This window comes from Micropterus dolomieu, linkage group LG01 (assembly GCF_021292245.1).
Source record: "Micropterus dolomieu isolate WLL.071019.BEF.003 ecotype Adirondacks linkage group LG01, ASM2129224v1, whole genome shotgun sequence".
Classification (NCBI taxonomy): Eukaryota; Metazoa; Chordata; class Actinopteri; order Centrarchiformes; family Centrarchidae; genus Micropterus; species Micropterus dolomieu.
This window is the reverse complement of record NC_060150.1, coordinates 39,042,059-39,056,980: the sequence shown is the minus strand read 5'-3', so window position 1 is coordinate 39,056,980 and position 14,922 is coordinate 39,042,059. Positions and strand designations below refer to the sequence as shown.

The 14,922-nt window shown below is 38.1% G+C and overlaps 2 protein-coding genes across 4 annotated transcripts in view; one reads left to right on the top strand and one right to left on the bottom strand.

Moving 5' to 3' along the window:
- adcyap1a (adenylate cyclase activating polypeptide 1a) overlaps nucleotides 1-2,152 on the bottom strand; it is a 6,058-nt gene extending 3,906 nt beyond the window's left edge. Inside the window, exons 1-4 of the mRNA XM_046048880.1 lie at nucleotides 2,125-2,152; nucleotides 1,817-1,921; nucleotides 1,026-1,160; nucleotides 317-421 (exon numbers count right to left, since the gene is read on the bottom strand). Coding sequence (XP_045904836.1) covers nucleotides 317-421; nucleotides 1,026-1,160; nucleotides 1,817-1,914 — 338 coding nt within the window. The 5' untranslated portion in view covers nucleotides 1,915-1,921; nucleotides 2,125-2,152. The remainder of the gene's footprint in view (nucleotides 1-316; nucleotides 422-1,025; nucleotides 1,161-1,816; nucleotides 1,922-2,124) is intronic.
- A 6,567-nt stretch (nucleotides 2,153-8,719) lies between these two features.
- LOC123969316 (tyrosine-protein kinase yes-like) overlaps nucleotides 8,720-14,922 on the top strand; it is a 25,672-nt gene continuing 19,469 nt past the window's right edge. For 2 of the 3 annotated variants that reach the window (XM_046046802.1, XM_046046634.1), the window contains exon 1: nucleotides 8,720-9,299. The gene's annotated coding sequence lies outside the window, so the exon portion shown is untranslated. Of the gene's footprint in view, nucleotides 9,300-12,057; nucleotides 12,219-14,922 lie in introns of all 3 variants that reach the window. The other variant, XM_046046720.1, reaches the window with a different exon arrangement.

Below are 14,922 nucleotides of genomic sequence, written 5' to 3'. Positions count from 1 at the left end.
CCATCCTATAAATTATTCATATGGAAATACATTTTAGCCTGTTTCTTCCCTCTGATCCTTAATGACACTGCACCGGGCTCAGAACATGACACATCCCAAATCAATCAAGAGCCCGTTTTTGCTCTACATGAGCATTTTATGGCATTAATAAAGATTGCACGCGGGGAGGTAATGGGACCACAGACATATACAGTACCTACGTATAACAGCGTGAATTATGAGCATTTAAAGGATCAGTCAAAATAAACAAAAATGCACATAGGACAGAAAACATCAAGTATAAAAGAAGAGGTGACAACAAAAAGATGTTTCTTACCCTACACGTTTTGCCATCAGAGAATGTAGATATTTCCTTGCTGATAACTGACCCAGCGCTTTCCTGTAGGCTTTATTAAACATGCCGTCTGCATGCCTTTCCGTTCTGGGATGATAGATAGCCACACAGTAAAATCACCACACACCCAGCGCAAGAGGCAACAATTTCAAGTAGTTGCACTGCAAAAAAATACCCATCTTAACAAGTCAATTATAGATGTAAATGCGAGTCGTTTTGAAACTATTTCACTTGAGTCTTTGCTTTTGAGGTGTTTCAATTAATTTGCCCAGAATATTTTGTTTCATAATTTCTACAGTTATCTTTCACTTATTTTAAGAAATAGATTTTTTAAACTGCCATAAAGAAGTTTTGTAGCTGACTTACAGCCAGATTTCGTTGAATTTCTTTACTTTTTTCTTGCAATTGAAAGATGTTTTTTCAAAAACACATTTTTAGTCGACTTTAAGTTCCCCTTGGAATTCAGTACAAACAGGGACTAATTTGGTGAAGGCATGTCTGGAAATAATAAATAATAAAACAAAACCTTTTCATTGTGTTGAAAGTTACTGACAAGATTTCGACAATATGTCACATTGATTCACACAAAACGGACAACATTGCTACGCGGACAGAAATAGAGATGAGATGTTCAACATGAATGTCTCCGACGTAGAGAGAAAAAAATAAGTCAAACGGTGATGATAGTCACCTTTTCTCTGGTGGGTAATACAGAGAGTAGACATCGTCAGCGACGGACGGAGGGCTTCTCACATCCATTTGGTCTCTGTCATAATCCAGGGACGATAAGGAATTTCCATCCTCATCATAAACCTCACTGTCAAGTCTGAAAAAATTAGACAGTTTTTCACAATCCCTTTTCCAATGTGCAGCTCTGTGACTGAGGACTGACATTAAGGAGGCTCATTAAAATAGTATTTGCATATTCAGGATGAAAAAAATTAAACTATATTATATATACAGACTGACAGACATAATGTTTTATGAACTCCTGTAGATACTTTTTCTGTCTAAAATAAAATAAATATATAATTATTATAATTATTATCCACCATAAATGTTACGTGTTGCCACAATTTATATCTACATGTTTTACTTGTTGTACAAATATTATAACCTAGAAGCCTTATTTTCCCTCAAAAACGTTTTCTACTCATTGTCTCTAGTCACATAAATTGGTGGATTAATGGCCGCAGGACACATTGAGACACAGTCCTCCACTGCATCAGCAGCCTCAATTACATTACCGCAGCTACCCTGGTGAATGTTCCTCCGCAATTATTTCTGTGAGCAGCCCTATGGATTGGCTGTCATGATGTTATCCAGTAATCCAATAGGCTAATATAGCCACAGACATAACTAACCGTGAAGCAGATGTGGTCTTTAGCCTGTACCCTGCTGCTGAGTGCAATAATGCCAAGTTCTCCTTTCAAAGAGAAACCAACACCTGAAAAGTGATTTGGTGAGTAAGAGTGTACGTACCTAACACTGGGAAAGCTTAGTCCCACAGGTGAGCAGTTGACACTGTAATGCATTATGATTCCATAGATGATTAAGGCTAAAGTCGCTTTACTAGACATTGTCCTGCTGCAAAAGGAAAAAAAACGACGTTAAGTGAGTGCACAGTTGTGTAATCAATCAATCAATCTACTCATGAGAACAGTTATTTGATGCATTCAGGAAACAATACAACTGAAGTTACTTTCACACCGCAACTGTGAGTTTCCATAAAGAAAAACTCTCTCTACTTTTACGCTGCGTAAACCACCCCGAAAAGTGCCTCCTCTTACCAGTTGCGAGGCGCTGGGGCGCGATCCACTGAAGACCTCAACTGGGAGAGTGAGATAGGATCTCTATCTCAGTCTCTCTGGCTCTCTCTCTCTCCTTTCCTCTCCTCTTCCTCTATTCCCTCAGAGAAGCGCCTCTTCAATCTCCTTGTGCCTGTTTCCGAGTGTGCAGCCCTCAGTACGCCCGCTCAGCTCAGATCTCGGGGATTTCTACGCGCACTCGGTCATGGGCGGAATGAAGAGCGCCAAACATTTGTCTGCGGAGAACTTTCCTGCGTCCTGTGAACTTCACTCCCCTTGGTTTTTTATTCATGTATCCGAAAGGCATGCCTTTTTCACTTGTCAGGTAGGTGGGGGTGGGAGGGTGGGGACTGGGGTTGGAGAGGGGAGGTGGGTGGCTGCGTCATCGCCCCCCCCCCCCCCCCCCCCCCCCCCCCCCCCCCCCCCCCCCCCCCCAACCCCACACACATCCCTCCCCCGTCCCATTGGAGTGCATCTTTCTTCCGCGTTCAATGAAAGACCCCGAGCCAAGTCATAAAAAAGAGCCTGGATTCTAACATAAATTAAACAGTGAATTAATGTCAACATTTGACGTCATGCCATTAATGGGATCCTGTGGCCTCTGAAGCCAGGTGGGCTGAGTGGGAGCTGTCCAGTGCTGAAACATAAAATGTTTCTCCAACTAAGGCATCAAAGAGACGTCTCTGAGGGAGCTCATTAACCACCATATATTTAGCTATTTTTTCCCATGTTGCATTTGCCTCTCTCTTAAGGTCAAAGGTCAGGCGTGGTTTCACGCCTGATAAGTATTGTTCAGAGGTTTAAAGAAACTTTTAGTCTGGTTTACCTAAAACATTCAAAATCACCCAACTTGGAGATACTTGGTTTTCACATGACGCAGATGAAGAGCTGACGTATTAGCCTATTTATATAATTAGCAGTAGCGATTGTCTCGTGGAGCTGTCCAGTGTTGAAATGTGACTGGCAGCTTCTCTTCTTGAAAAGCTTTCTCTAACTAAGGCATCTGAGGAAGCTGTATTTAGGCTATATATATTTTTTACATATTTATAATGTTTCACTTCTCCACGTCTGTTAAGGTCAGAGCTCAGGCTCAGTCAAAGAACCAGACGCAGTTTGAACCTGAGTCATCTGGTTGAAGTTTCTTTAACCTTTCCGGCTTTCCTTGGTGTCCCTCTTTCAGAAATGTACTTCCCAAAGGCCACAAGATAAGTGTGAGGGGTTGTGAAAAGACTGATGGGAGAGGAAAGAGGAAAAAAAACATTCTGCTGCACAGATTTACATCTTTTTTAGACTTTTTTCTAATCTGTCTAAGGCTTTTCTTGTAAAATAATGCATTATTTTGCCTCTTTCGACCTGGAAAAGATGTTAAAATGGAACCATTTGCAAAGTTTAGAGGGGACATCACACTTTGATGAAACTGCTAACAACTCATAGACATCTGAAACAAGACTAGGGGCCCAAACTAGACACGGTCAAACTGGTTAGAAACCACTGGTTTAATCTTTAACAATGAGATGTATTTCATAAAAGCATCATAAAAGTTTTTTATATAACAGCTGTCTGATAAATTTAATGAAAATAAAAGTGCACTAGGTCCCTCTGAAATGTAATAGGATTATCATTTTACAGTACGTAGTTACTCTACTTGAATTATTATTTACTTTTCTACTCCAGTTTTTCTCATTTGCAGACTCTCATGCCTTTGTGTCCTGGACACTAATCATGAATTCCCACACAGGTATCTATCAGGACCGTGTGCTGAATCTTTAGTGGGTGATTCAGCACACAGTCGATCCTCTTCTAACTCTGACGTCATGTGGCGGTTCGCTCAGCACAAAAGAAACACTTAGAATTCTTAAGATGTGGAGGGGAAAAATGCAGACTGAAGTGGAGCCTTTCCTTTACTCTGAGAGAGCACTGCACCCAAGTGGTTATGAGGAGAAAGTGCCACTGAACTGTATCAAGGTCTTCAATGTCACATACTTCAAGTTAGACAGGAGGAAATCTTATACAGGATCTATCTGATTATAGACTTACCCAACTGTATCAAATCAAAACGGAAATGTAGAGAGAGTGAAATCATATCAAAACCTTTAATTGTGTTATATTTTTAGAATAGTGAAATTAAAGTACCTCATTTTGTTCCAGATAAGTAGAGGATTATGCAATGGGACCATAATGATTTTCAAATGGGTCATTAAACTCTAAATAACATTTTCATGCTTCCTTATATTGGAAAATAGTGTAGGTTGAATAAAAAAAGATGCCCCTTTTTGCCATTTGGACCCTCAACTGAGTTAAAATAATGTAAATATCTGAACATCTTATAAATAAAATGAAATAATTATGAACAATCATAATATAATCACGATCATCTTATGCTGAACCAGTAATCAGTGTAGCATGCTGATTACCCATCCAGCTTCCATGCATGTCTTAATCAAGTTCAAACATATTTGATCTGATGTTACCAGGATATCACTTTTTCATCATCTAATTACACATGCAGAGCTGAGAACATAAAGCAGATAAGGACAGTTATGCAGCAATCACCTGCTGCTTGACTCACAACACCATATAAGTGCCTTCCTGTAATAATCATAGTGGAATATTAATAAACTTGCTGCCCTGAGCAATCTTTTATAGAAACATTTTAATCTCCTGTTGCAAGCTGGTTCAAATGTTTGTTGCTTTTCTGGCTTTATTATAAAGAACATTGTGTTGATATAACATCTGGATTATTTTGTTAATGAAACTGATAAGTAATCTGATATATGCAACATAAAATCCACACTGGTAAGTTTTATAATAAATGGCTCCTTACAGTAACTCATCAATAATATTGGCACTGTTTGTACAGTAAAAGGAAATATGCTCCTGTTTGCTCAGATGGGTCTGCAATCAGCAGCTGTCTTAAATTCACACTAGGTAATATCTTCTGCTTGGAAATAAGAGCAGTGAGTAATCATACCAGACAATACAGTGTGCTTTATCACCCCAAACAGGAGAGGAGAAGAACATATGACTCATTCTAATTTTAGCGCTGTTCGTTTTTTATAGCCTACTGGAGTTGACATGTGGAGTTTAAAGAGTTTTATTGAGTTAAAGTCTCATGACTGAAGATTTTAATACTCAGCTTTTACAGAGAAGAGTGTTGACAGAGAGAGGCTTTGTGTGTGTATATGTGTGTGTGTGTGTGTGTGTGTTTCTTGTTCACAGTTTATTACTGTAAATAGGCAATAAAATGTTGTGGTCCTGTAAAGACTATATCTCCAAAACATTATCTTCTTGTGAGTTCATTTTTTAATAATTCAATTGATTTTTAATTGGTTTGTTCTGCATTAGAAGTGGGAGGGTTTTCTTAACCCACATAGGAACTACAAGTAATGATCTGAAATACTCCAAATCATCTAATTTGGAGATATGGGTTTTTCATTGGACAGCAATGAAAAGCTGCAATATTAATTCTATTATATATTCTACATTAGATATTGTTTTTTTTTTTTTATCTTTCATACTCTTAGTTGCCAGTTTATTAGGTACACACAGCTTAAACTAATGTAGTAATACAACAATCTTGCAACAAATCCCCCCTTCAATTAAGGTCATAACGTTAAGTTTTGGCCAAACCATAATAATGCACAAAACTGTCACAGCAGCAAAAAATGTTTATTTTATTACCAAATTAATGGTTATGCCCTGCGATGGACTGGCAACCTGTCCAGGGTGTACCCTGCATTTCACCCGATGTCAGCTGGGATTGGCTCCAGCCCCAAGCGACACTGTACGCAGGATAAGCGGTTGACGATGGATGGATGGATGGATTAATTGTTATGGCTAGGTTGCTGTATCTTTGCATTTCCGAAAAGTATACATCTACCTCAACTTATATAAACTTCAGCCTACGTAACTTCTTCATGTGGAAAATGTTAAATTAAGAAAGTTTACACCAGCAATTAAAAGGTTTAGTTTACCTTAACACTTTGTATAGATTAGTCTTAGGAATCTGATCTCAGATACAAATACTGACATTATTGTTTTATTGTTTTATTATATATATACTATTAAGAAAGAGTTTTTAACAAATACAGCAGCCTCTGTCAGAAAGTGGGTCTCCAACATCCCGTTCCTGAAACAGGCAAAGCATTGTACATTGATAATTATCATTCATTTTTTTTAAGTGTTTAGTAGTATTCAGGTTTCTCCACTGCCACACTTTCAGTTCTACATGCCTGTTGTTGTTTCAAAAAACTCCTCATACAGCAGCACAGGACGACACGGGCAGAAGACAAAATCTGATTAACACTAAAAAGTCAATATTGTGTGTACATATAATACATTATAATATTCATTAAATATTATACCATACTCATTCTATACTACATCATATGTTTTATCCAATGCTCGACTGTATTATATATTCTACATTATTTCATTTTACCTTATATTATATTTTAAATCTCACTATATACTATATAATGTTAATGTGTTATACTGTTTTATGACACTATGCACTATATTATATTTCTATTTTAATACAGACAAACAGTAAGTGTTGTTACTTAATCATATAACATATTATTCTGGTGTTAGCTACATTGTAGATGATATCATGTTACTCTTACATGTACAGAACTATACTTTGCTGACTTTGTGGTCACTAATCACACCACACTTCACTTGAGTACTGCACCATAGTTTGGGTACTTGGGTACTGTATGTATAATGCTTGTAATGTAATTTGAGTGTTATTTCTCTTTTATAGTTTATATTTGTATTTCTATTCTTATTTTTATTACTTCTGATTCTTTATTTTGTACTTTTCTCTATTTACCTGAACTTATTTCAGTCCTTGTGATGCAGCTTGAATTTCACTTGAATTTCCTCTCTGAGGATCAATAAAGGCTTATCTTGTCCTATTAATAGGCCAATAATCTGTTGGCCTAATATCCATCTATCACTAGTTCACATTAAATAATTGTAATGTTAGAAAGAGCAGGTTGTAAAACTTGAGGATGTTTTTACTGAAGCTAAAAACATTACCTTGTCCATAAAAGTTATTACAACATAATAAAGCTATTTTTGTTGATGTCCAGCATTCACCTGCCTTGCTCAAGGACACTTGAGGACAAACTTGAACCCTTCCTGTATGTTACAAATGTATGTTGTGTGGGCATACTTTGTTCAACTCACAGCATTTTATTCTAAAGCTGATAAAGCAGTTAACAGTCAAATGCTATAAACTTAAAAACAACATGTGGAATTGGTGATGAATACACACATGAATTCACACCTAAAGGAGCGCACACAATGTAATAATGCTGTACAAAGTAGCCTATAACAAATTACCACATGTAGATTTGAGAAAACTACTACAAATCATGAAAATCTCGATTAATAAACCAATTAAATATGTGAACACATTTTAAAAACACTATAATACCACACACCAGTGATCTTGATCTATGGCTACATCAATTTGTAAAGGTCAAATTTAACAGAGCAAGTTATATTTGCAGCAGTATCTGAAGGACACCCCTGTGATTGTGTATTAAGTGGCTGTCCTATTACTTTACTCAGGTACGTACCCACACACCGCCTCACGAAACCTCCGCTCCTCCACCTCTACCTACTTCCTGCACCAACCAAGGACTAAACTCTCCGCTATGGGAGACAGAGCCTTCCAGGCAGTCGCCCCACGGCTCTGGAAGGCCCTCCCAGAGTCCCTAAGGGCCCCACAAACTGTGGAGGTTTTTAAGAAGGGCCGAAAGACATTCCTATTTCAAAAGGCGTTTCAACACTCATGATTTTAATTTTATTTTTGTGGTGTTTTATTGGTATTTGTTGATTTTGTTATATTTTGGGAACTGTTTTTAACCCCCCTGCTACTGTAATAATAATGCACTTTACAAATGTAAAGTGCATTATTATTACAGTATCAGTAGTAAATAAAATTTATTATTATTATTATTATTATTATTATTTTGAGGTACTTATAGGCTGCTTTACTTGAGTGTTTTCTGCAGTTTATACTTCCACTCCACTACAATTCAGAGGCAAATATAATACTGCAGTTATTTAAGATTCAGATTATTAATACAAATGATAAAAAATTAATGATTATGTATTATTATGGATAAAGATAAAAATGTATTGATCCCTTGTGGAAATTCACAAGCTACCCATATAAAGAAGTTTGAATTAGTTTGAATTGCTTTACATATTAATGAATTCCCCCGCGACCCTGTACGCAGGATAAGCGGTTGTCGATGGATGGATTAATGAATTCAGTAATTATAGTCCAATAATATAACACATCGTTCTGAAATGGGCCATTCTACATAAGGACTACTTTTGTACTTTTACGAAAGTAAAAAATTTGAATTTGGACACTATATTATTGTAAAAGCTCTGATTTCTTCTTCTATCGCTGCCTTTAGAAGCAACTTTTAATGTGAGCTGCAGATGTGCAGCTGCAGGAGCATCGCTACGACCAGCAGGGGGAGGTAGAGATCTGCACTCCGACTGGAAATCGTCCAAATTGACGGCGCTTTGAGTCCTCCCTTTTCTGCACGAAACCAACCTCCACTCTTCTTCTCCTCCTCACATTATTATCTCGTTAACGTATGTATTAGTCCGCCGGTTCTCCTTCTGTAAGGGTCCAGTCTCCCAGCTGCTCTCAGATCAGCCCAGCTGCTCACGGATCTCCCCAGTCTATATGGTCTCCAGCTGTGTGGCTCCGGTCCCGCAGGCAGGTCGGCCATGTTGTTGTGTGGGGGCTGATGTAAGTTTAGTAGTAGGAAGCAGGGGCGACAAAGAGCTGGGACACTTCAGGATCCCACTTTTTTTTTTTTTTGTTAATCACTGACATGCTGCAGCTGGATTCATCCTCTCTGACAACAATGACTGTCTCCTCCGTCGCCTCCGCCATCCTGAAAAACTGTAGCACCGCTTTGATTTAACTTCAGCACCAAATCTCTACACAGTTGCTCTGCTGGATGGATGAAGTGAGGATGAAGGCGGTTCCGTCCCGGTTGGAATAACTCGGATTTTTTTTTTCGTCTCCGGGATCTGATTCAAGTGGAGGGAGGGGGGAAATAAAAAAAAAATAAATAAGGAGAAGAACAGAAGAAGAAGAAGCACGCGGATTTGTGAAGGTAAAATCCCAAATTGAACGGCTCTTTGTCAAGGAGCAGCAGGATTAGATAAGATATGGCCGAAACGCGGCTGCTCGCCTGTCTGACCTGTCATCAACAAAGGAATCAAGCTGTTTTACGATCATACAAATATACCTGCTTGTAGCTTGTACTGCAAGTTCCTCTGCAAACTGAGACCTATGTGTTAATCATTCGATCATTTTTAAATAAAAGGTGAAAATATCAGTTTATGTTAAGCATGTGCTTAAACTCCCCACAAGGATGCAAATTAGTGCAAGCATATCGGAAAAAAGGAGAGACATGCTTGAGAGGGCAGATATTTTACACTATGAAAACATTCATACTAGATGGTTTAATTCTTAGAAATCTAAATCTTATATATAGCTCATTGAAGGATTAGAAGTAAAACAAAAGGTTAAAAGTTAAAACGCCAATGGAAAAAAAGATTTAATCGATGCTATCTGTAATTTTCTAATAATTTGTGTACAAAAATAGTCTCTGTTTTCATTTGTTTAGACTGTAGTGAAGCTGTATTTATTTAAAGTCATGTTGTTTCCAATGAGAAACAAGAGGCAAAAGTGCCACCTCATCATTTCAAATATCTAAACCAATCTTTGACTCATGCTGATTCATATTGCTGTCAGATCAGATGTTCGGGCCCTTTTTGGATTCAAATTTACTGATTGAACAGCTGAGTCACAGTTTCTTGTGCTGTTACTTTATTCCACTTCCACTCTGAGGGGCAGGGGCTGTAGAGTTGTCATCCTTACCAGCACAGTGTGACACATTAAAATCAAACTCACTGGAGAACATGTCATGTTAAAGGACGCAGCTCATCCTGAGCAGCTCTGCTCTTCTGAAGCATTGCTCGTATAAATCCATATAAGGGCTGGTGAGCGTGGAGTGAAGGCAGTTGAAGGGAAAGATATGTGTTATAAAAATGCTTCTCAGCCACATATGAAAAGAAAGATTTATATTTCCTGAATCGGTCACCAGTACCAGTGCAACGCTGTAAGGTCGATTTAAATGTGACTGGTCAACTCAGGATGTCATGACTCCACAAATAGAGATGCTCTGATCCAACTCTTTCTCTCTCAATACAGGTTCTTTAAACTTGACTTTAAATATCTGCTCAAACGGAGTATTGATCTGATACTACAGTACAGTACTAATTTAATCACAAATTTAAAATCCGTCAACCTCAATGACACAGTTTTTATTTAACATATACCGTGATTGCTGAAACTGATAACATAAATACTAAATTTTAAAATGACATTCACAAAAAAAACAACTCTATTATGTAATTTCAGATCCCTGAACTGCTTAATAAGGCCAATATAAAGCTGATACCAATCTGGTGTAGCAAGGCAGCACACCCCCACCTGCTCCAGCAGCAGCTCTGTAAACACTGGGTTTACATTACATTTATTTAACACTTTTATAAGTCAGCCATCTGTATAAAACCCAAAAACTGCAAGAATCATGCAAGTACACAGCTGAATTATTACGGGCCAAGGTGCCGTCTGAACGGTTTTTATTGCGGATCCAGGACAGCAGACAGTGATGATTTTGTTGAGAACGTAGTGGGCGGCCTGGGGTGCGTGGTTTAGCCATGTCCTTGATGCAAGACAGGCATGAGCCATTCGCAGCACAGTACAGGCAAGTGCCAGTGTCTTGACTGGTATTCGGTCAGACACCACTGCTACTGGTTCCCAGGTTGTAGTGCACATTATACAGCTGAATCCTCTGCTCTACCCTGCAATGAAATCAATCAGATTTCCGCAAAATTAAGTTTACAACATTTTAATAAAACATATACAATACAAAGAAAGGAACAGGTTCTACTTGTGTCATTGGATTAAATCTCTTGAAATCTTTTAGGGTGCTATCAGCCCGGAGCAAAAATCTATTGAATTTACATGCAAGTATTGGGCAAGCGCTCATGATTCTTCTTACATTTTTAAACATCTTACATTAAACTTTCATCAAAAGGCTCCTTACAAACGGACAGAATTTGTGAGTGCTCGCCCAATACTTATATGTGAAACTGAGATTGAAAAACATGAGCAAAAATCTTCCTGTTGGCAGAGAGTTTGGATATGTTTGTACTCAAAAGAAACTCTACGACTTTTCCTCTGTTCTCTGACAGTAAAGCACACTAGCACTTGAACTAAAACTCTGAGTCAAGAACTGCAGAAACCAGCGGCAAAGTCTTTAAAGATTCAGATTTTAGTGAGTATATTTTTGCAGAGAAAGCAGCCTAATCCGGGCTATCGCTACAGTCACTCTGTTAGATGTTGACAGTTCAAACGCCTGGCCCTATTATGTGCTGACAAATTTATCATTCCCAAAAAAGCTCACACAAAAGACTCAGGTGCCAGTATTTAGGTATTCCCATGAGACCCTGGGAAGTGTGTGATGTTCTCACATGAATAGTTTTTCTATGAGGACTTGTGTAGAAACATTTTCACACACAATCTTGCCAAGTTAAGAAGAATTTGTGATGATATTCACTCAAATTTCCAAGAAAGTTGAGGAATTTGACTGATATGTTTCAAAGTAAAACAGTCAAACCCTCTAAGTCTCCAGTCGTTTCCATTATAGTGAGTATTTATCAAATCTAACTCCTTTGCAAGTCTCTTCTTGCCCACAAAATGTTGTTAGCCTCAGGGTCTGTTTACTTTAAGGGTGCTTGCAACAGAACTGTACACCCAGTACAGTGAAGATCTGAATCAATTTACTGATGTTTCTGCAGACGCTCGGAGACTTCACATCTGAAACATCACATGAAATTTCTCCAGACCCAGTTTTAACCCTTTTGGCATCAGAGGAATGTGGTAGATGGTGGGACGCAGCATCTGTTGCAGATCTGGAGCCCAGTAAAGCTACAGAGACACTCCCAGTCTGCAGCGTCAGGTGCTAACAGCTGACCAACGAGATGCTGGGCAGGGTTTCACTCAGACTGCTGGCTGATGGATGGAGGAACTCCACCATCAAACCCTTCAGCTATCTGACTGTCATCCAAATGTCAACTTCATTAGAGTCGAGATAATCTAAACCTCAGGGGAGTAGAGGTTTAAACAATTGAAAAAGCTAAAAGAAATAGATTTTAGAATCAGGGTTTAGTTTATTTATAATGCATGATATGCAAAAGAGAGATTTATGCATCATTTACATTACATTTAAAAGTAAAGTAAGTCAGATTGCAAGTTCTGGATGAGTTTACTCAGTTTACAGTTTACTTTTGCACAATAATGTATACTTCATTAAAACACATTTTATAACTATTTCACTTCTCTACACAAACATGTCAGTTCAATTAAGGATTTACCTAAAATGATTATTAACTGTCAACAAACCCTTTTTTTTCAATGTAACAATCCAAAAAATCTAAAAGTTTGCTATTTAAAGTCATTAAAAAGAGAGAAAAACAGCAAATTCTCAATAAGGAACTTTAATCTGTGATGCTTCATTGTAAGCCATGCCTGCAGCACAGCTATTAAATGAATAAAATGTTGTGCAGACATTCCTGGTACCCACACACATGTCTTATATACCCTGTTGACTTTAGTGATCCCCTGATTTACCCTCTAGCGCCACCATCAGGTTGACTTTTGTGGTTTTGAGTCTCAAAAACTACTGGATAGATTGCCATGAAATATGGTACAAACCCTCAAGATGAATTGTAATAACTTCTAGTAATAACTTTTCCCCTGGTGTTATCCAATTTGTCCAATGTTTACGCCAAATGCATTCACACAAGCCCCAGATGTACTTTTTGTTCGGTGCTAACTAGCAGTTGTTAGCATATTAGCACCAAAGCTAAGATGTTGATAAACCTGCCAAGCATCAGCATATTAGCATTGTCATTGTGAGCATGTTGCACGCTGACATTAGCATTTAGCTAACATCCATAAGGTTTGCATTTATTTAGCATTAATTAAAACTCTGTGTCTTGTTTAAAAATTACTTAAAATGCATATATTTAGTCAGTTTGCCAGTTCTCGATGAGATACTATGTAGGTTTCTGTCTAGATTGGTCCCTAAAACCATTTCTTGTAGTTTGTGTGTAAGGCTACACGTAATGATCTTTTTTGTGCATCTAACTTTGTGAAAGCCAAAAACAACCAATTAAAATGATATAAACAAAGAAAAGCAGCAAATCCTAACAGATAGTTATTAAAATTGTTGCAGATAAAGTGTCTGTCATCTACTGCTATTCTTTGCAAGTTTATTAAAGCCATAGACATCTCTGTTTTTGACCACCAGGGCTGTAAATGTGAATAACACTGCTCTAAAATAATCCTGCACTGTCAGCTTACTTTACTTTACTCAACTAAACTTTGTCTCTGCAGCCCTCTTTAAAATTCTGAACCATGACCGCTGCAAGCACCCCAAACGTCTTCACCACTATCACAGAGTGTGAGAGAGAAAAAACTCCTCTGTCTTATCAGCACTTTGTGAAACCTGTGTGGGATTCTCACACTGTGTTCGGAGTGGTGGGAAGGAAACCGTAGGCAGGTTGTCGATAAGAAGAGTGCAGCTTAGAGTTATCACTGTAACAGAAGAATATGTTAAGTTTTGATTACACAGCTTTACAACACAGAAGGCCGGTTTGCATAACTCACATAAGCGTCCGTCTCCCACAGCTGACGATGGATTCACAGTGGTCTGTTTTTAGTTTAGTGTACAGAACTGCAGAAGTTAAGAAGTATGCATTGACTGAAATCAGAGTTTTATGAGCATATGCAGATAATAAAAAGGGAATTAAATACACAAAATGTTTTAGGAAACTTTGAGTGAGCGTGTGAATGCTTCTGTAACAGAACTTAAAACTATGTACTTATTCTGGGTGAAAACAAGCAGGGACAAGAGAGGTCAAGGGTCAAAAGCAACCTCAGATGTTCATGGAGGTTCCTTAGGGCAACATCTGGAGCCTTCTCAGACATCAGCTAATACATTTAGTTTTTTATATATACTTTTGGGTTGTTGCAAAGCCTTTTGCAAGAAACGTGTTTTGACTATATTGGAAACTTACAGCTTTAGATAATGCATTACAGTAAGTGGGTTGTAAGAAATAAATGTAGAACTGCAATAGCTTTAGAAATCAAATTTTAGTTATATCTAAGTGCCAAATTAATTGCTATTTTCAGCCTCTCAAAGGTGACAATTTGATGCTTTTCTTTGTCATAATTGATCGTAAACTGAATGTCTTGGGTTTGGAACTACTGTTCGAACAAAATAAGACATTTGTAGATGTCACCTTGGGCTGTGGGAAATTATAACACACAGGTTTCTAATATTTCCTAGAGTAAGCAATGAACCAATTAATCGAGAAAATAATCGTCAGTTGCAGCCCCAGACCAAAGCTTTCAAATACTCATATGAAAGGGTATAATTCCCTGACACAGCTTGCTTTGTGTTAACCAAATATTGCAAATTCCAAAAAACAATTATCTTTTTTCAAAGTGTCCCCGATCTGCTCCATGGTAGTGTTCACCCTCCAGCTACCGGCTGGGGTAGTTGTCACGTTCCAGGCAGGTGTTGGCAAGTATCTGCCACGGTGAAGTGTCCTTGAGCAAGACACTGAATCCCCTCCAGCTATCAGTTCTACCGGTAG